This window comes from Staurois parvus, unplaced genomic scaffold, assembly GCF_062004578.1.
Source record: "Staurois parvus isolate SC_StPar_1 unplaced genomic scaffold, SC_StPar_1.0 ptg000136l, whole genome shotgun sequence".
In the NCBI taxonomy this organism is placed as follows: Eukaryota; Metazoa; Chordata; class Amphibia; order Anura; family Ranidae; genus Staurois; species Staurois parvus.
The window spans coordinates 5,174,423-5,197,364 of NW_028317932.1; the positions used below are offsets into that span (position 1 = coordinate 5,174,423).

The 22,942-nt window shown below is 40.0% G+C and overlaps 1 protein-coding gene across 2 annotated transcripts in view; it reads right to left on the bottom strand.

Annotated features, from left to right (window-relative positions):
- The window catches only part of OXSR1 (oxidative stress responsive kinase 1), a 162,980-nt gene that overhangs the window by 47,591 nt on the left and 92,447 nt on the right, over positions 1-22,942 (bottom strand). For both annotated transcript variants that reach the window (XM_089673142.1, XM_089673143.1), the window contains exons 3-5: positions 15,901-16,009; positions 7,453-7,594; positions 583-638 (exon numbers count right to left, since the gene is read on the bottom strand). In XM_089673142.1, the coding sequence (XP_089529268.1) occupies positions 583-638; positions 7,453-7,594; positions 15,901-16,009 (307 nt within the window). The remainder of the gene's footprint in view (positions 1-582; positions 639-7,452; positions 7,595-15,900; positions 16,010-22,942) is intronic.

A 22,942-nucleotide genomic window follows, 5' to 3' on the forward strand; every position in this document is an offset into this window, starting at 1 on the left:
AACAGAATTTACAACTGCTTTAAGCTTCGGTACATTTGTTTTTTTTTGTTCACCCAGCACCTTGAGCAAAAAAACCCTCCAAAAACCTGAAACAATTCCCCCATACACGCATTAGAGGTGGACGAAGAGCTCCTCCCTTCTGTGACATCATATTCTGACAGCGGGGAGAGTGTCCCCCCTTCAGAATACACTGATCAGCGCTGCAGCCTATAGCCTGCAGCACGGATCAATTGACGAAAATTTGACAGGGTGGTTGACCAGAAGTTGATCCGTAGATTGAGTTCTGTTCAACCACAGTGGCCATACACATACATGGATTGAAAACTGTCCGGTCCCTGCTGAACCGGCTGAATTTCGATCCATGTATGGCCAGCTTATGGTACGTCTGTCCAAGAGAGGATCTTCCAACACACTAACAAACTTAACATTTGGAACAATGTGTGGAGGAGATTGTTGGTAGACCTTCACATGTATCAATGTTCACGCCAAGTTTACAAGCTTGCATGCTCCAAAATTTCATCAATTTGAGCATAATACAGGGCCAGGAACAGATGAATAAAATTCATGCTCAGAAAAACCTACCTGCTATTTGTACAGAGCCATCTTCACCCAAAAGTATATTTCCAGCTTTAACGTCCCTAGAAACAATGAAATAAAAAGTGATGACTTCTGAAAACACAAGAAAAATGTTCACCTTGGTACTTTATATGTAGAGCCAGCAGCGGGCCCGGTTTGTGTATAATTGCTGCAGCTGCCCTTCATAGTCTTGTGCTGCACTTCCAATATCAGTATCTACATGCTAAAATTCATTCATTATTGTGTATTTAGGTACACATTTTAATTTAAACCTATAACATTTACCGAAAAGTAAAACGAATGCAGTATCCACTTTTTTTGTCTTAACCGCTGTTCCATATTTTAATGGTCATACTTTATATACATATTCGCAAATGCTTTTTCTCATGGTATCTACATATCAGGGAACTTGATTTGGATTTAATGAAGGAATACATGTAGATGGCCTCTGATAGCCCCCTTTTAAAAATGCAAACTGCCTGGCTGTTACTGATTTTATTACACACACAAAAACTGTTCCATCAGTATTGGCATGACACCAACACATGCCAATTGCCTTTAAAATCCTGCTCTCCATTGAGAAACAGGCTGATTCCTAGTTTTGAGTAATTGTATTGTCTTCCGGTCATCCACCAGGTCCTAAGCTCCTGTCTAGGTTGCATTATGAATAATCTGGTCCTGCATCACACATACACAAGCTTTTCAGTGGTAATTCACCTTTTCAGAAATGCCAGTGTAGTAGTCTGGTTATTTGAAATCCCTGTTGTTCTCCCATTTCTCAATGCAGCGCTTCCGGGACCAAGGAGAGCAATTTTGATCAGCACCAGCACACGGCATTGCTCTGATCCCCCCCCCCCCCCCCAGAAGTGCTACAGAAAGAAAAGGGGGAAGAGTGGGAATTTCACATCCCCAGAACGCTGCACTGGCACTGACAGGTCATCACTCTTTAATGGAGGTAAGTACAGTGGGATCGGGGGGGGGGGGGGCGATGTTGGTTCACCTTTTAATTTATTCTGAAATGGTGAACATACTTTTTAAAGCTGAACTCTGAGTAAAGTAAATATAGACCCTTATAGTGGGGCTCCTCTCCGCACTACAAGAGGTAAATGCTTGTGCATACCCGGGAGAACTCAAAAAGGTAGTTAGATCTGCCTTATCCCTCACCACCCTGGTAGCCAGTGCTCTGGGTTGTGGCTGGGCCCTCAGCGTCCTGACTCACAACTACAATTTGTAGGAACTCCCAACACAGCGGCAAACAGAAATAGCTTTGGGTGGCCAGTCCTGCAGCTGGGAGGAAGCCTGCGTGAGCAAAGATTATAGGAAGTAGAATTGCTTTTGCTGTTCCCTCTAGACAAAAAAGAACAAATAACTCTTGCAGTGCAGCAGTTCAGCTTTAAATGCTAAGTTCACTTTTGGAACACGTTACAAGTTCCACCCATATCTAGGGCGTAACATGTTCCAGCTGCTGCCTCCTCTACCCCCAATCCCCTCCTCCCTGTGACAGCAGGTAGGGGATCTTCTCTCAGCACCCATTGTCACAATTTAAAAACAGTGAGGCTGTGTGAATAAATGAACTATAAGTACAGTCGGCCACCACAGATGATGGCTTGTAGTTCTCAATGAAATGTGTGGGTGTTGGTGAGCTCTCCTGTAGTTCATTGATTCTTTGGGCAGTTCAGTAACTGTCTGCCTGTACGGGAAGTATGGTCAGAAAACGGACAGTCTGCAGGATCCTGGCTTTGCACCCACAATCTGTTGATCATAGGTACAATGCTTTAAAGGCTTCAGTGAAAAAAATAAATAAATAAATGTACATTTTTACCTGTAAAAAAAATGTGCATTTATTTTATTAAAAAAAAAAAAAGTATAGTTATCCTTTATGCCCCGTACACATTATAAGAACATTGTATGAACATTTTCGATAATCGGATCGTTAGTACACAGCTTTTGAGAGCCAACCACGACAATGTGTGTGACAATATCCGAAGGAACAAGTGCAAAAATTTTTCTCTTACGATACCAGATCGTGCGATTTTCCTTTAATCAGTACAGTAATCGCCCGAAAATACAATTCAAATACAATACATGACATCACTTTCGAAATTCTTTTCTTTTATCGGAGAATTTTCGTATCTTTAATAACCTTTTCACTTTCAATGTGAGACTAGCAGGCGAAAAAAAAATGGGCGATCGTTCGTCCGATATTCTCATTGTGTGTACGGGGCTTAAAATATAGCAAGCCTGCCCAACATTACTTTTTTGGCCTACTACTTTACATTATCTTCACTCAAGTCCTATGTAAATACTAGCATTGTTTGTAAGTGGGGCAGAACAGAAAGACTTAAAACAAATACAATTATGTTAATTGTCTCTTAAAGAAATAAAAAAACTCCATAATAACTTCAAGGACCTGGCAAGTCTTCATAAAATGGTTTCCACAGAAGTGTGATCACAGCAAAAAAATTTTGCTTTAAAATGTTTGCTATCCTCACATAATGGAGTTTAGTGGCTGTAATTACTCCAGGTGTCAAGTGGGGTGTATCTGAGAAACATTCTCACACCCACACTTCTGAACTAAGCCCAATTCAGGTGTGCCCAATACAATGCCTCTAGATTTGACTTCTATTTAAGTGGAAGGTAAACATTAGCTTAGAAGTGATTTACTTCTCAAGTTACTGGCGCAGTTTATGTTTCTAAAACACTTTCAGAAAGTAACAATTGCTGTGTATAGAGTAAACTGGAGTACATAGCGGAGACAGCTGTATTGTATATGTTGGTTAATACTGGTGAACGCTTTCGAACCACTAGTGGCCAATTACTAAAGACTGCTAAATCAGAGAACACCAATATCAAACCACACAGCCTATGGCATGTCACAATTACTACAAGTAGTGGAGTACAGAATGCCAACTATACTAGATGGCATCTCCATAGCTCAAAGACCACATGCTGCCAGCATCAGGCCAATACAACAAAGTGAGCTCATCCCAAAATAACCAAACCAGATTTAAAGGGCATCTGGCACATTCTTAGGTCACTTTCACATGGGCGTTCCGTATGTCCGTTTTTCATCTGCCCATCAATGTCTGCATCCGTTAACATCTGTTTTTTTGAATGGAAGAAAACCCTATTTTTCTTCCATTAAAAAAAAAAAAAAAAGAAAAGAAATGGATCAAAACAGAAGTAAATGGACAAAAAATGGGTGAAAACAGACAAGAAAAGGATGAAAACAGGCAAAACATGGATGTAAAGGTAAAAAACACAGATGTAAACTGATGAAAAACTGACGTAAATTGAAGTTAACCGACGAAAAACTGGCGTAAACTGACGAAAAACTGGCGTGAGCTGACGAAAAACTGGCGTGAGCTGACGAAAAACTGACGTGAACTGACGAAAAACCTGACGTGAACTGACGGAAAACCTGACGTGAACTGACGGAAAACCTGACGTGAACTGACGGAAAACCTGACGTGAACTGACGGAAAACCTGACGTGAACTGACGGAAAACCTGACGTGAACTGACGGAAAACCTGACGTGAACTGACGGAAAACCTGACGTGAACTGACGGAAAATCTGACGTGAACTGACGGAAAACCTGACGTGAACTGACGGAAAACCTGACGTGAACTGACGAAAAACTGACGTGAACTGACGAAAAACTGATGTGAACTGATACGTTTTTTTCTTTTCTTTCTTCCTTTTTTCTGAACTGATGAAAAAAAACGTAACGCCTGTGTGGAAGGTTTCTTAGGGGGTATTATAGTCAACTTTCCTACCCAAGTAATGGTAAAATATTTTCCAGGAAAGCAAGTGAAAATGAGCATTAACAATGTGGGATTTTCCCAGCATTCCACAATTTCAATTGGACTGTCAATGGGAAAGCCCCATACAGCCCTTGGAAAAGCCGATGCAATATTAACCCCTTGACGCCGATGTCACGGAACTGGGCTTTTTTCCGTGGGGCTGTATATTTGCGTAGCTGTCTTTGTGCTGGGAGCGCGACGCACTGTGCGCTCCCAGCACAAAAGACCACAGTGTCAATGAGAGCCCCATGTCCCGTTCTAACGATTGGGACACGGGACTCCCGATTCCGGGTCACATGATCGCTGTGATAGCCTCTGATTGGCTATCACAGTGATCAGTCACTGTGCAGCCTGGCCCCCTTGTTTCTTTCTCTCTCTATGAATGGCGAAGAGAGATCCATTGTATCTCTCTAACTCCTGGCATAGAGAAAAAAAAAATGTTTGTAGAAAAAAAGAAAAAAGATAAATAAATATTAAAACAAAATAAAAAATACCTAGATCAAGTTTTGATCTAGTTCAGTGCCAGGGTTATTGTTTGGTTCAAGCTCAGGGTCAAAGGTCAAGGTCAAAAGGTCAGTGTCAAAGGTCAGGATTTAAAAAAAAATTGGTATGAGTGTCAGTTAGTGTCAGTGTGTTTTAGGCAAAAAAAAGAAAACTATTTTGGGCCAGTTTTCCTTTGATAATTAAAAAAAAAAAACTCGAGATAGATATTTCCATTAACCACCAAATGAAAGCTCAATTTGTCCTGAAAAAAACGCAGTAAAATTCACCTGGATGTACAAAGTAGTTGTGATGATATGTACGGTTTTACTATCACATGTCAACTTTGCAAAATTGTGCTTAGGCATTTAGATTTGTTTTACCCTTAGGCGTGACGGGGTTAAGCTATGATAATGTTTGTACCCTGTTTTTTACCCAGTTTTTTAATCAATGTCTTTTATTCTTTTTTGGGAAAAATGGTTGATCATTGCACTATTGTTATAAATAAACTAAAATTGTCTACGTTATACCCTCACATCTGAACAATGTCAAATCAGTCTGAAATAATGGAATTACAGATTCATATAATTACATGTGTACAGTCACTGTGACAACTAGAAAAACTAATTTTTTGTATCTAAAACATCACGTTGTGTGCACTTCCAGGCAACTTGCACCCTGCAACCTGATGGATAGGACGTTCAATATAGGGGAAGTCACGGGTCACTTCCGAAAGTCCACAAAGAGCAGCTTTGTCTACTGAAAGGCAGTGCAGTAATTAAACAGAATACAACCATTGAGGACACTGGAGCCATGAGGCTGTGTACAAATGGCTTCTGAGTGGGTTTAAAACAGAACTTCAGCCAAAAACAAGATAAAAATAATCCACAGATTTTCATACAGTCCTTTTTTCTGCCACTAGATGGCCTCAGTCTGGTGGCCAGCGCTACTCAACCCACTTCCTCTAAACCCAGGTCATCCTGGACCCACACCAAGTCTGTGACTGGACAGTGAAAGGAGAAGTAGTATAGTGATGAGCTCATCTCTCTGTCAGTTTGTTCTCTGCTATCAGCTTGCTCCTTTGTCAGCAAACTGGCTGCTTATATTGCTTCTTCCCTTCAAACTCCAGCTCTGCTTCACAGTTACTAGAATACGCTATAACCACGTCACATTTAGGTGCATACATTGCTTGATTCAAAAAATACATTTACTGATGATTGCAAAGCTGCAATAATTTGAGTTATTTATATCTGCCTAGATAAATACTCGGTATACACATATATATGTTAATACACTAGGATGCTGTAAAAGTTTATCTCAGAAAGTATTCTGGAAGAAGGGTTAACTAGAGAAACTTTACAAAATCTTTATATAAAACACCATCAAAAACTATGGAACAGCAAATAGGTAAATGTTTGAAAATACATAAAATTACAGTAATGGCTAAAATCTTTATTTATATTCTCTCGCAGTACATTTTCATTTGGCACTGCAGTGTAGATATTAGCAGGTTATTACTGTTGGCATACATGGCATCCCTGCTGTGTCCTGTTGGATTAGACACATCTATTGTTGCTGAGGATCCTCAGGACTGTAGTTTGAAGTGCAATGATACTCTAGCACAGTAACATTTAAATGAGGTCCCAACACAACTGCAGATTAAGCAAAAATACATTTTTCTAAACTGTCTGCTATTTCATTTACTGGCAAGCAGAATTTACAATCGTAATTTGTAAAGGCACTTGGAGAGGGCCAAGGACCACATCTGATGCCATGAAATCTGACAGGCTACCCACCTGGCAAAGGGTTGAACCATTAGCGGCAAAATGTGTAAATATACCTGTGGCAGCTTTACGACAAAAATAATCTACTCAAATGATCATACACTGCCCAAGGAAATCAAGAGCAAACAAAACACTTGCTTACAAATCAGGTTTTGTTTCTATGGCTGAAAAAAAAAAAAATGGTTAATTTGAGCAATACATCCAGCTTCCATTTTTAAAAACACTGGATTGTGATGTGCTGTCAGATCACTTGAATAATTAGGCTGGTAAAATGGATATTGCCAGAACACTGTAACTGAGCTTGGCAAATTCTTGAGCCTGCTGGCTAGTAGACTGGTTGGCCTGACTCATATGTTTCACTGTAAATCTGTCCATCCATTTAATAGCACTGGTTTCCAGACACAAGCCCCAGAGGAGCAGAGCAAGACGTCAAGAATAGCTAAGCATTGACTAGACGTGCACAAATGTACCTATTACTGCAGTTTCCATGCTGAATCTTCAGTGTACTAGTTAGTTCTATATTGCCACCATGATACTTTTGAAAAGTTTCCCTTGAGCAAGAAGCACACAAACTGCATTCATTCAAACCAGTGAAGTAGCCAACTCGATATATATTTCCATAATTGCATGCTACACCTCCAGTGAGGGAATGGCTGGAAATATAAGATGTGTGCACTTCAAAAATAGTGATGACTTAAAATACACGAGTCCAAATTTATACATCAAGACAAGAAATAAACATTAGTATTGGTGTATAAAAAGAGAGATGGGGTATTGGAAAATGTAACATAACCATCACACACCTACCTATGTATCTGGCCGTTTTTATGTAGGTATTCGAGACCCTCAAGAACCTCCTTTAGCATAGTAGCAATGCTCGCTTCATCCAGTACTCCATTCTTATGTTCTCCTTTCGCTATAATATGTTTAATGATGTCCAAGACAGAGCCTGTAAAATTCAAAAGATAAAAGGTATTGAATCAGTGAGTTGTAAAAATCTTGATCTTGGTGGTGGTCCCATGTCAGTACCAGAAAAGAGCATCAATAAAACCCAAATAAAGCATGTTGCTAAACTGAAGGCACTGAAAATACCTTTTTAAATGGCTTTACATTAACCACTTGCCTACCAGGCACTTATACGCCCTTCTTTACCAGGCCAATTTTCAGCTTTCAGCGCTGTCGCATTTTGATTGACATGCAAGATTGTACCCATATGTAATTTTTATAATGTTTTTCCCACAAAATAGAGCTTTCTTTTGGTGGTATTTAATCGCCGCTGGGCACTTTACTTTTTGCGCTATAAACAAAAAAAGTGCAAATAAATTAAAAAAAAAAAAAAGTTTCATTGTTTCTATTATAAAATTTTTCAAACAGGTAATTTTTTTCCTTAACTGATGTGCGCTGATGAGGTAGCACTGATGGGCACTAATAGGCGGCACTGATGGGCACTGATAGGCAGCACGGATAGGCGGCACTAATGAGGTGTCACGGATAGGCGGCACTGATAGACAGCACTGATAGGTGGCACTGACTGGCATCACTGCTGGGCACTGACTGGCGGCACTGCTAGGGATTGACTGGCGCAACTGCTGGGCACTGACTGGCACAACCGCTGGGCACTGACTGGCACAACCGCTGGGCTACACTGCTGAGCACTGGTGGGTACAGGTGGGTGGCACTGCTGGGCACAGGTAGGTGGCACTGCTGGGTGGCACAGATGGGTGCACTGCTGGACACAGGAGGGTGCACTGCTGGGCAGAGGTGGGCGGAACTGGTGGGTGGCACTGCTGGGCACCGATCATCAGGGCACTGCTCTGACAACTACCTGGTCTTCCTGCTAGGTTCGCGAGCAGCAGCCATCTGATTGGCCGAGCTGAGATGCCGTCATGTCCTCACATGCACGAACGGAGTGTCAGCCGCAGCACAGCTCTCTCAATGGACGGCACTCTGTCCACTGAGAGCGCAGTGCGCATGCGCTGGTGACGTCACCGGTGCTTCTACAGTAAATATCTCCTAAACGGTGCATGTTTAGGAGATATTTACAGTACCTACAGGTGAACCTTATTAAAGGCTTACCTGTAGGTAAAAGGTGCAAAACAGAGTTTACTTCCACTTTAATAGCTGGCAGTACATTCTTTGGCAGCAATGACTTCAGGCAAGCACTTTTGGTAGCTCTGAATCAGACCTGCACAATGGAGGAATTTTTAGCCATTCCTCTTTACAAAAATGCTCCAGCTCAGTCACATCTGTAGGATGTCTGGTGGGAGTGGCTCTCATGATGTCATTCCACAGCATTACTATAAGGTTAAGGTCTGAGCTCTGACTGAGCCACTCCAAAAAGGTACATTTTCTTTTTCTGAAACCAGGCTGTGGTGGGTTTACTTTGATGCTTAGGGTCATTGTCCTACTGCATCCCCCAACTTCTACTAAGCTTTAGATGGCAGACAGCCACCCTTACATTATCCTGTAGGATATTTTGGTATGCTTGAGAATTAATTTTCACCTCCATGAAGGCAAGTGGTCCTGAGGCAGTGAAGGAAGCCCAAATCATGATGTTCCTCCCCCATACTTCACAGTTGAGATGATATTTTGATGTTGGCAAACCGTACCCTTTTTTGCACCATACATAGCACTAAGAATTCTTCCCTAATAATTCAACTTTGTTTTATCAGTCCACAAAACATTTTCCCAGTTGTGTTGTGGTTTGCCAAGGTGCTCTTTGGCAAACTTCAGCCACTCAAAGTTTTCTCTGGAGAGCAGCAGCTTCCTCCATGGTGTATTGCCATGGACACCTGCCTGTTCAAAGACTCACATGTAGAATACTCCTGAACAGAGGTGTTTTCCAGTTCCAGAGCTGACTTCAAGCCTTTAGGTGTTACTCGTGTGTTCTTCTTTACCTTACTGAGGATTCTGTGCCTTGGGATTCAACTAGGCTGGGCACTCACTTCGTGGAAAAGCAGCCACAGTACTAAAATTGTCTCCATTGATAAACAATTTGTCTGTCAACTTATTGATGCCTAAACACTTAGAGATCGTTTTGTATCCCTTTCCAGCCTTATGCAGATCAACTAAGCTTGATCTTATGTCTTCAGAGAGCTCCTTTTGCGAGGAATGGTTCACATCAGCTGATGCTTGTTATGAACAGCAATCTTAACATTTTTGCATCTTTTAGCAATCAAAGTAGCTCTAAACCACACCTCCAAAAGTAATTTCATTAACTGGACTCTAGGTGTGCAAACTACTGACTCCAATTAGCTTTCATTGAAGTAATTAGTATGTGGGTTCAATTTTCTCTGTGGCACTTTGAATGTTTACTGGGTGTGTTCAATAAATGAAAAATTACAATTGTTTGTGTTATCAGCTAAAGCACATTGTGTTTTTCTATTGTTGTGACTTTGATGAGGATCAGATCCCATTTTACTGCAAATTACTGCAGAATATCCCAAATGCATCTGGTAGCCGTTTGATGTTCACACCTGCCACCAACCCAGATTGAAAAAAAAAATGCTTGTACAGCCTCTCGTTGTTATGGTTATTTTTTTCATATAATATGAATTCATTAAAGTGGATGTAAACCCTTACATATCGCCTCAGTGAAGTGACTAGCCTCAGTTGATACACAAAGATGTAACAAATTCTTCTACACAAGTTGTACCTGTTTATCTGATGAACCAGCAATTAAAACTTAAGAGGCTCTGACCCTTTCCTGTTCTCTTCAAACCAAAACAGTTATAGCTGTTAAAAATAAAAATAATAAAAAAAAGTTTATGGTAGCTTGTTCATCTGCTACTTTTTGTCCTTGACAATGAAAAGGATCACAGTTCTTTAAGAAAAAGACTTACTTTCTCCACATCTGAAAAATCCCTGTAAGCTCCATGCTCATTATCTCCCACAAGGGTGCTCCAACACTTCCTAAATTAGCAGGAGTGTTTCTCAACTGAGCTACAAAAATATTTAACAAGTAACAAGCTCACCAAGTGGTAATCAGGCTGCGGAATTTGGAAAATATTTGTACTTAAAGACTTTACTGTCATATAGCAAGATAAACCACCATTATCTTCACTTCCAACATGCAGAACAATAAAAATGAAATAACATTTTTCGCTGAAGCTTACCAACTACACCAAGTGGCAGTTAGTCATTCATGGGTGAACATCACAAGAGAGAATTAACACTAATGTCAATGTGTGAAGATATGACAAGTCTTACACCAGTCAGATTGTTAATTAAATGTCTCTCACCAGATATTTTGCATAACCTTCAGGATTAACAAATCATTCAATCATATATGGTCTAATTATCTTCTGGATCTAATTGCTGCCAATGCATCTCCTACAAGGCTCTTCCCAATCAAAACCTAAAATAATTGGCATCACAGTATGATCACAAGTGAGAGGTACTTGTAGATGATTGTTTTAGGGCAAAAAAAAAAAAAAGGGGGGGGGGGGGTTGGTTTGAGAGAATTCTATTCCATTTTAAATTTTAAGCAAATATAATGCCAAGCTTAAGAAGACATTTATTTTTTACACACAAATAACGATCAACCATAACTTTATACACACACACCAGCCATAGTTAGGCAGCAAGTAAACATGTAGATGTTGATGTGTTGAAAGACAAAAAATGGAGCGTCACAGTTTGTTGTGTATGGGAATGCATAGCCACAGCCTGGGCAGGGTGTCCATGCTGACCCAGGTCCACAGCCGAAGGGCCTACAATGGGGCACATGAGCATCAGAACTGGACCACATAGCAATATAAGGAGGTGGCCTGGTCTGGTGAACAGCGTTTTTTTTTTTTTTTTACATTTTGTGAATGGCTGGGTATGTGTGTATCACTTACCTGGGGAAGAGATGGCACAGAGATACAGTATGGGAAGAAGGCAAGACAACAGAGGCAAGGTGATGCTTTGCACAATGGTTTGCTGGGAAACCTCAGATCCTGCCATTCATGTGGATGTTACTTGACATGTACCACCTATCTAAACATTGATGCTAACCAAGTACACCCCTTCATGGAAACGGTATTCTCTAACATAAAAGGAGTGTGCCACACTACAAAATGGTTCAAGAATAGTTTGAGGAACACAACGAGTTTGAGCTGTTGACCTGGCCTCCAAAACCTCCAGAATTTGATTCTGATTGATTGAAAATGATTATTGGCTATAGGTAAAAATGGCTTGTGAAGTTCTGTTCCTTAAGTCTGTCATAATTCCAGTAATTCTTGCTGACAAAAAAAAAATCAAAGCCGGGTGAAAAAATGTCAACCAAAGTGATTGCATCTAATCAGATGCAGTCCCTGTTCAGGTGTTCAGATAGTCGCAGGTGCTGGCTTGTCTGAACACAATAGCCAGCAGGGAAGATTCTATCACCCAAGCTGTTCATCGTCAATCAAGGAATTTTTTATATTTCTCCCGTTCAGCTAAAGGCTTACAAAGCAATAGAGCACTGACTGGCTGACAGCGATGAATCTCCCTCTCTGGATGTGAGTGCAGTTATGAAGGGGAGTGAAGGTGGATTAGCAAAATAAACTCAGGTGCAATTTCTACGAGTGTAAAAATATTGTTAATGGTTTACTAAAACATAACTGCATGTGCTTTTTCTTGCCTGAAGCGTAAGCAAACTTCAATGCAGATACATACCTGTTAGTGCAGTGGCCTATGTAACTACAGAGCACAAACTTTCTATACCAGACTGCTAAATGAGAGCGTCGGAACACTATATTCACAAAATCAGTCCCTTTGCAATGATAAAAGAAATACTAGATCTATAGGCCCAGTGTAGAAATTTTTTCCCCTTGCAATAAAGGCTCCTTGCAGTACAACAAAGGACTGGGGATGCTTGACATTTTACTTCAAGCTCTATGCAGGGCATGTGGAAATGCAGTGAGCCAACCACACTCAGATTTTTCAGGATGTTCTATGGACAGACAGGGTACAAAACGCTTCCACTGTTACCATAGCAGTCGATCTTGATATTATTATTATACAGGATTTATATAGCGTCAACAGTTTGCTCAGCGCTTTACAATATAAAGGGAGACAATACAGCAACAATACAGTTCAATACAAGAGGGATAGGAGGGCCCTGCTCCTTGGAGCTTACAATCTAGGAGGGAGGGGTTAGTGGTACAAAAGGTAATAACTGTGGGGGATGGACTGGTAGGAAGAGTAGAAGATTGCGTTATTAGCTGAAGGCAGGATAGGGTTCCCTGAAGAGATAGGTTTTCAGAGATCGCCTAAAAGTGAGCAGAGTAGGCGATAGTCTGATAAATTGGGGTAGAGAGTTCCAGAGGATGGGGAAAGCTCTGGAGAAGTCCTGGAGACGAGCATGGGAGGAGGAAACAAGGGAGCAGGAGGTCTTGCGAGAGTACGGTTTCGATATTAATTGATATTGATATATTTAATTGATATATATTAAAATGAGTTTTTTTACTAGGTGTACAAAATTTTTAAACAGATATAATTGAGTGAATGTATTCATGGCACTGATGTTGCAGAAGGGGTTTTCTAAAGAGAAAGCACAGCAAAAGCAATTTACTTTCAGACTCTCTCTTTCCGACTGAAGCTTCATAGGTCTTTCTGACCAGAGCAGGAAGGTAAGGGAGGGGAATAAGTCATTCCATTGAGTTCCGTTAAGGTGGTTGTGTAAATCTGAGCTTGAGCCATTGAATGTTTATGGCTATGGAAGAGGGAAAGTGGACAGCAAGAAGAAACCAATTAGACCTACCTATGCACAAAGAACCCACAAGCAGCCATCTACATAGTCATTCCAAAAATATTGGCCTTACAGTGTGTTAAACATTGTATATCTAAAAACATAACTACAAACATTCTGGTATATTAAAATCTCGTTACAAATGCACCTAACCTAGGTCCACTGGTGCCTCCCTCTGTGAAAGTACACAGTAAAGACTATATGGGGTCTAGTGGTTTGTACTCTTCACTAGCAGCTCCCTAGCAAAGGTTTGAATCCCAATGGGGACATAGCATTGAGATTAAAAGTAAGCTGAGGTTTTTTCCTGAAGCTCAAGTTTCCTAACACAATTGAAAAACATTGGACTGGCTTCTTTGCAAACTTGGGACATTAGATTGTTAGCTTCTTTAAGAGACAGGTCCTCCCCTACAAATTGTTTAGGAATCGTTACATTGGATGACTGTCCTCACTTCAAGGCATTTAGATTTTTGTGGTGGTGGGAAGTATTAGAAAAAAACAATTTTGACTAAAAAAATATATTTAAATGCATTATTACATCACTAGTTTCTAGTTTGCTGTTGGTTACTTGGGTGTGCTAATATAGTACATAGATTAAAGTATTCTATGAGGTGAAAATGTAATACCCGAAATGGACTGTAAAAAAAAATTAAACACCTCTGCATTATTCAAAAGATCAGATGAAACTTGCAGGGAATGTTTTTTCTGATCTTCTGTCAAAATTCAAGGCACCATCTTTGTGTAGCTCTTTCTCATTTCCAAATCCTCTATTAGAATCTGCCTCACGGTTTCCTTGTTCACGATCAATTCTTCTGCCATCATCCGCACACTCAATCTTGATCTGACGTATGAGGGTTCGCACTCTGTCCACATTTGCATCCATTCTTTGCATTTTTGGCTGCCCACGTCTTGCATCAACGTGGACATCTTCCCTCCTCCCTGTAAACCGCCCATGTCATTTAAAAAAAAACACCTGATGTCTTCATGGAAAGTTCACCATAAATCTCAGTTTTACGCACACTTTTGCCAATTTTCAAGCAAAATTTGATGCTAATCCACTGCCTCAGATTCCTGTCACTCATTTTCCACCAACAGCTCAACGGACACACGTTTCTTCTTCTACTTAAATACTGAGTCAACAGGTCTGAGACCCAGTGAGTGCAAGTTAGAACATGCCAGAACATACTCAAGTGCAAATGGCTGTGTGACTCACCAACAAAAGCGCTACGCTGTAGTCATTCTGGGAATTAAATTGTCGCACTTCGTATTCTGGGAATTATATTGTCACACCTCGTATGTGTTTATTTAACAATCTGCAGATACAGCCTACTCCAGACAACCTGTCTCTTTAAAAGTGTAAAGCCGGCCACAGGTGGATTGAAATTCATGGGGTTCAGCAGGGACTGGAAAAATGTTGACACATGTATGGGCAGAGTGGTTGCGGGGAAGTAGATCTACCAATCAACTTCTGTACAACCACCCTGTCAGATTTTTGCCACATGAAGAGTGCTGCCAGCTATATAGCATGCAGACATTGATCAGTGTATTCTGACAGCAAATTCTCCCAACTGTCAGAATACAATAGCTCAGTGGGAAGGATTCCCCCATCCACACACTCTGGATTAATCAAATCGAATCATTCAAATCAATTCATGTATGAGCAACTTAAAAAGTTTTACTAAACCCAGGGCACTGCATTCACTATATCTGGTCTCCCACAGTACACAGAACATGGAACTGCAATTATTTTAGTAAATATAAACTGCTAAATACCTTTTCTCATCAGCAGTTAGAGAAGTCTTGTGACTTCTATCAGTGTCCAGCTGAGCACTGGTTAAAGTTTGTAGGAGTGTTCATTCTCCTCTCACTGCCCTATGAGTTTGCATAGCCCCTGACCCTCTATCTGGACAGTGCTGACTGGCCCTGTGCTGATCACATGCACTCTGCCAAGAAAAAGGAAAAACTCTCCAGCAATACACACCAAACTGAGCATGTGCAGTGTCCCGAGAGGTTCTGTTCTATCAGGAGATGAAATGGGGATCAAATATCCTTTTTACAAAAAGCAGAGGATTACCCCTTACGTTCCACAGTGAGTATAACAAGCATGCTTTACTGCATATACAGACTGATTTTACTGTTGTGGGTTTAGTGACACTTTAATAGTTGTTAGCAGATAATGGTTTCCACTGCACAACTGGCAGTACTCCTATTTATTACTCAGGTCTCAACATCAATACATCAAACCACACCACACAGACTTCCAAATAACCCGTTAGAGGGTGTTTGCAGGGTTAAAAGTGGTGCTATAAAAGCCAATAGAAGAAAATAGTCTGAATGCCAATAGCACATCCAGATGATTCTATTACTATTTACATGTTTTCTACTTTCTTTTATGGTGGCCTCAACAGACAGGCCTACAAAATACAGTAAGCTGGAGATGCTTTTTAATTGAGAATGGCTGTCATAGAACTTGTTCTAATAGACATACTAGCTAGGTGGAGAAAATGTAAAAAAAAAAATAAATATATATATATATATCTTACCTCCACTCAGTAGCTTCATTACCAGCCAGAGCTCATCCTTAACAACAAAGGAGGTATAGTATGACACAATGTTGGGATGATGACATTGACTCATTGCCTGGATTTCTTTCTGCAAGAGAAATGACAGAAAGAAGGAACAATAATTATTCCTGGAAATAAGATAATCCATAAACATAAACCTCTGCTTTTGAGGAGACGCATTTATATACAATACAGTTCGTGAATACAGAATACTAGATCACCTATGCAGTCTTGTCAGAGTAGAGTAATGCATTCTGTCACACGGAAAAGTGACTTGTACAGCAGAAAATAAATGAGATTAAACGTATTGATCAAAGGCTGTGCTGAAGTACCCTTTTCCGATACTGTTAATACAAAAGGGCTCTCAATACGGCCATATAGCCACATAAAAGCAGTAAATACATCCTACAGCTGCAACAAGTTAACAACTAAATGCAATCACAGCAAAGTGAAGATTAGAGACGTCTCTATGAACTATCTGTGTACCAGTTACACTCGACTAGATGTCATTTTCTTCACAAGTCTTTCCTCCTCTGTTTCTGCTTCAAGACAACAGATGGAGAATGAGAGTATCATATAACTCAATGAATAAGAATGACAGTTAATCAAGGAAAAAAAAACACCTAAAAAGCAAACTTTAATAATTTTAATTCACTTTTATTTCAGTTGTTTTAAATGTTTACACGTTTTAAAATGATCTTAGATTTTCTAACAAGAAATCCCAGCACTGGCTGTCCACTTTTTAAAGTATATGTAAACCCTCACCTTGTAAAACAATCGATTCTGTTTAGAATTTAAACGCATTGAAAACATGAGTGTATACATGTAAAACATATTATAAACACCTTTTCCCCCTATTTACTATACATATGATCACATACCATCTGTTCTCAGCTGCATAAGGATCTTAGAGATCTGAGGGAGGGGAAACAGCAGCACACTGATCTTCCCAGTGAGCGGATGTGCAGGGGGGGCGTGTCAGCACAAGTATAATCATTAGAGGAGTTCTCAGCACAGCTAGAAAAGAGACCATGTTGTGCGCTCATGCCTAGTGTGATGGTTTTTTTGTTTTCTAATAGGAAAGCAGAGGGTCTGGCAGTAACACCAGGAAGGAAGCAATATAAAGAGAACAGGATACTTTTTCCTACAAATACATAGTACAGCAGGCACATATCAGGAATGTGAAATTTTGGGTTAACACATTATTATTATTATACAGGATTTAAATAGCACCAAGTTTGCTCAGCGCTTTACAATAGAACGGGAGACAATACAGCAACAATACAGTTCACATTCTTTAAGTCTCTCTGATAATCCAAACAGTGTTGGATAGGCTGTCCTGTGACTCATTGGAGTTGTGTCTGTTAAAATCAAAACTGAAGGACAAATCATATTAGGCATTAAAAAAAAAAATACAAATCCTGCCTTTACAGCACCACCTTTTGGCTTCAAATGATAAATATAAAAAATGCATATGCAATATTTTATGTTAATTACTTGCCAGATCAAATATGTAACCTATATGTTAAGCTGTACTTGTGGCTATCAATATATAGAAAGAACTACCCATAAACTTACTAAGAGGATCAGTGAACATATTACTAATATAAAAAAAGGTCATCCTAAGCACAGTGTATCCAACCATTTCAAATTGGTACACAATAAAGACCCCTCTCATTTATCCTTCCTTGCCATAGATAAAGTAGACAGACATTGGCGAGGATCACACATGACCAGAGAAATTTCAAAAAACAAAACCCAATGGTTTAATGAACTCCAAACATTAGCGCCAGAAGGGTTAAATGTGGAAATTGATCTAAATATATATTGAAATCTCTTGGTCCTAAAAAATAAATTTTCATAATATATTTTTTTCAATTTACAGATAATGTATAACATTGGGGTATTTTACATTTATTTTGATCGCCATGGACACACACACACACACACACACACACACACACACACACACACACACACACACACACACACACACACACACACACACACACACACACACACACACACACATATATATATAGTAAGTAACGTAGGCATATAGTGATATTCACAGCAAATTTAGTAATTTTGCACCTTGAATATATATGGGGACATTCCTCCTCCAGAATGTCATGGTTTAGTACGGAATGAATCCACTGTAATGACATTATGGATAGGGTTCAATTTGGAACTTTTATATTTTATTTTAATTTTGGTATTATTTAATATTATTTACATAATTTTTTATTGAGATTAATATATACAATTTTCCATAATAAAATATCCAAAGTTATTTCTGAATGTAGAGACGCAGCAGGGATAATTGTTTTTCATTTTTTACATTTTTTTTGTTTATGAATGCATTTGCCTTATTTGTGTGTAGTAACATGCATTAGGGAACCTTCCCCTTTAAGAACACCATGCAGTGACCATTTCCAAAATGATATCATATATATATTTAATAAAATTGTTGTTTATGTATATCTATAGTTTATGTGGGCACTGGCTGTATTCAGCCATGTTTTAGTTAATTATAGTTATAAAAAACGAGTGCCACAGATGAAGTATAATTGGAATTGAATTAGTGACTGAAGGGTATAAATACCCTCTTCAATATGGCCGATTTTGTACTTCCTGAAGACGATCTATTGGTCGAAACGCGTCGAGGGCTTATGACGCAACTTCCGCTGACGTCAGTATTTGGAGTGGAAAAATGTCACCAGCACAACAAGGATCACCAATATGGGTCCAAAGGTTTTAATGAACGATCACATAGTTACAGCAAGGCAACGTTTCGGAGTATCGCAGGACTCCATCAGGCATGTGACGGTCACTCCGAAACGTTGCCTTGCTGTAACTATGTGATCGTTCATTAAAACCTTTGGACCCATATCGGTGATCCTTGGTGTGCTGGTGACATTTTTCCTTGTTGATTTTATTCGGTTCCAGCCGACGGTTGCTGCAGCACCCACTTATACACAGCCATTTTTAACGCAGGAACGTGTGCGTTTGGACTATACATTTACTTCCGGTATTTGAAACGCACGCTGGAAAGTGGTGGCCATCTTAATTCCCATTCACAATACACAAAGCTGAATACACCTAGTACCAGAAAAGGCACTTTTTTGTGAGTGGCATTTCTATTGTTTGACCCCATATTAAAGCTCTATACAGTTTTACACTATGGGATGTCTGGTTTTGTTTTAATTTATGCTGGAAATATGAAATACTGCCTGTGGAGGAAAGGAGCTTCCGGACATTGATACAGTCCTAGTGGAAAGTTATTGGTTACTACCAGCAACCTCGGTTATAAAGGCGAAGGAATATCGGCCATCAGTGTGACTTACCTAGAGATAGGTGGTCATGAAATGACAGTGAATTTACATCTATGTGGGGCACCAGTGTGAACACAGTGAAGCACTTGTCATTTCAGCATGGAGTATCACCGTTAAAGATACAGCACCGTTGCACTGATTATTCACATGTTGTGACTGAATATTAATATTGTATTTGTATTTTGCTTATTGGTGTCACTTCATAGACTGCACAATTTATTTAGTCAATTTGTGACCTTAGCACGGTCCATTTTTTAAATATTTAATATTTTATGTTTACCCAAATTAAAAAAAAAGTTATTTTTTTACTGCAGAACAAATTAAATAATACAAAAAAAAAAAAAAAAAAAAATCACACAATGCCTTTAAGCAGTTGAAATTACACATAAATGCTTTGCTCTTTCTGTACAGAAAAGATGTATTTTCCTGCACCCTACAATTAAAGAGAAATTACTGGCAACAAAATCAAGCATTTTGTTAATAAATGCTATTCATGAAACTTAACTTGCGGGAAGCCTATCCTGTGAGAAATGAAGATGCTTCCAATAACTGTTCTTTCCTTCCCAAAATTATAGCTGCCTGGTCATCATACTGGTCTAATGGCTTCAATACTTTAATTGACCCAAAATAAACTTGTAGATTGTATCCTGACCTCACCTACTACATGGTTGTTCTAATTCGGTGACTTAGATCAGCTTGACAGCCTGGCGGATAACCGTATTCAAATGCTTTGCAGTGGCTCCTAGAAAGCATTAGACATATTCTAAATTTACTTTCTACACAACCAAGGAACCTCGAGCTCATTTCCACTGCTGAAAGACAGAGTACACTAGAATCACAGGAAGAAGGAGATGAGGACAGATGGAAATACACCTCAACTCCGAGAAGCAAGAACAAGGTTCTCTCAACTACAGCTACTCATTAAAACACAAACATTTTTCTGCGGTAGCCCATTTTTGGACTGTTCATCAAACTGTGCAACAAGGCTATCATTACACAGCACTTCCAGTGTCCCCAGCATTAGGAGGCAACTAGACACCACTACCAAGGCCACCAAGACCACACCACTATGCAGTCCTATCCATAACATAAAAATAGCCTAACAGTACAGATACTAATAAATAGGTCATTTATCTACCATATTAGATTTTCAATGGCCTATGTAGAGGCCACATCTGACATGTGTAGCAGACACCTATGATCAGGTAACAAAGAACAAGGATGAAAGGTGTGGTCATAAGAGGATGCACCAGGAACATACACTCACAGGCCTCTTTATTAGGTTAACCTGTTTCATTGCTTGGTGACAAAGATTGCTAATCAGCCAATGACATGGCAGCAACTCAATGCATTTAGGCATCTAGACATCATGAAGACAACTCATTGAAGTTCAAAACGAGCATTAGAATGGGAAAGAAAGGGGATTTACGTGACCTTGAACATGGCATGGTTGTTGGTGCCAGACGAGCTGGTCCGAGTATTTAAAAAACTGCTGATCTAAGGGGATTTCCAAGCACAATCATCTATAGGGTTTATAGAGCATGTTCAGAAAAAGAGAAAATATCCAGTGAGTGACAGTTGTGTGGGCGAAAGTGCCTTGTTGATGTCAGAGGAGAATGGGCGGACTAGTTCAAGATGATAGAAAGGCAACAGTAACTCAAATAACTACTTGCTACAACCAAGATATGCAGAATACCATCTCTGAACGCACAACACGTCGATCCTTGAAGCAGATGGGTTACAGCAGCAGAAGATCACACCGGCTGCCCTTCCTGTCAGTTAAGAAATGAAGGCTACAATTCGCACAGGCTCACCAAAATCGGACAAGAGAAGATTGGAAAAATGTTGCCTGGTCTGATGAGTCTCAATTTCAGCTGTGACATTCACATGTTGGGTCAGAATTTGGCATACACAACATGAAAGTTTGGATCCATCCTGCCTTGTATCAACGGTTCAGACTGGTGGTGTAGTGGTGTTGAGGATATTTTCTTGGCAAACTTTGGGCCCCTTAGTACCAGCTGATCATCATTTAAATGCCATGGCCAACCTGAGTATTGTTGCTGACCATGTCCATCCCTTTATGACTGCAGTGTATCCATCTTCTGATGTCTACTTCCAGCAGGATAATGCACCATGTCACAGAGCTTAAATCATCTCAAACTGGTTTCTTGAACATGACAATGAGTTCACTGTACTCCAATGGCCTCCACAGCCACCACATCCCAATCCAACACAGCACCTTTGGGATTTAGTGGAACAGGAGATTTGCATAATGGAATATGGACCAAAATCTGAGGAATGTTTCCAAAACCCCGTCGAATCTATGCCACAAAGAATTAAGGCGGTTCTGAAGGTAAAGGGCGGTCCAACCCAGTACTAGCAAGGTGTGCCTAATAAAGTGGCCGGTGAGTGTATGTAGTTCTTATGCAAGTATTTCTACTGTCCCCCACATGCATTGGATAAGCATGCTTAACACTAATAATGGTAATAAAGCCTTTTGTGGCCATACTCCTCTTGAGGGTCAAAGGAGTACACCTTCCTTTGTTCTCCTATGACTCAGAGTCATCTGATAGTGGGCTGTTGCCTGCTATAAGTTGATGGGGCAGAGCTGCATCAGAATCCCGAAGGATCCTGACAATATTGTGGTGAACCACCTCGCTGCCTGTCATCATGCATCTGAGAGCTGGAGCCAGTCACTTCTACCCCTTGCCCAGCCTAGTGCTCCAGTAAGCACTGGAGGAGCAAAGTGGCGAACAATGACCAACGGTCTCTGCTCTCTTCCCAGAGCAGACCAATCAGCCGTTAAGTGATCGCTCAGTTCTTGGTCTTAGAGCTGATGTGGGATGCATCTCAACTCTAATTCTACAGCATGAAGGGAATTATGAAGGTTTGTTTCTTTTTCATATCCCATACTTGTCCTTTAGGCTCCATACACACTAGCTTGAGAAAAAAAAAAAAACTCATAGAGAAATTTAGCATTTTGCCTGTAGAAGCAACTAATGTTAACCTATGGTATGTGTCCATTCACATTAGGTAGTCTAGAGGTTATTTTCAAACTCAGCATTTAGAGACAGAAAAAAACCCTTCTGTTTTTGTGTTTTTCAGAGCATTTTCCTGGCAGAAAAAGAAACCGCTGCTAAAACGCTCCTAAATGGTAGTAGAAAGAAAAAAAATCAGCTTTTTTTTTTTTTTTAAGCCATTGTGCAGTGATCCTTAAAGCTGGATACCAGGGAGAAAGATAAATGCACAAATAAAATACATATAATAGAGATGGCTTTACCTGAAAAAGGATTTGCATTTCTGTCCATCCAGTCCTGAGACTGACATAGCTCTACTATCAAATACAGTCTGGCGGAGCACAAGACCTGACTTTCCTTAGCTGCTTACAAGTCTTGTCCCTTCTCTAGCCTTTGGAGAATGAGAGGAGAAGCAATACACAAGTGAGCTCATCCATGACTCTGCCCTCTACTTCTATCAGCATGCCCTTTTATTAAGACTGTAGTGTAACTGACTGGCTACTTGTGCTGCCCTCCCTCTCCCAGACTGAGCTCTGATAATCTGAATCTTTTAAATCTGTTTGGAGTCCAGCTCCAGCCACCAGAGTGGTTTCCCAAATGTTTAGTGATCGGTTATATACAGCCAGCTACAAAAGCACAATACAACTTTCCAGTGTACAGAAGACAAGG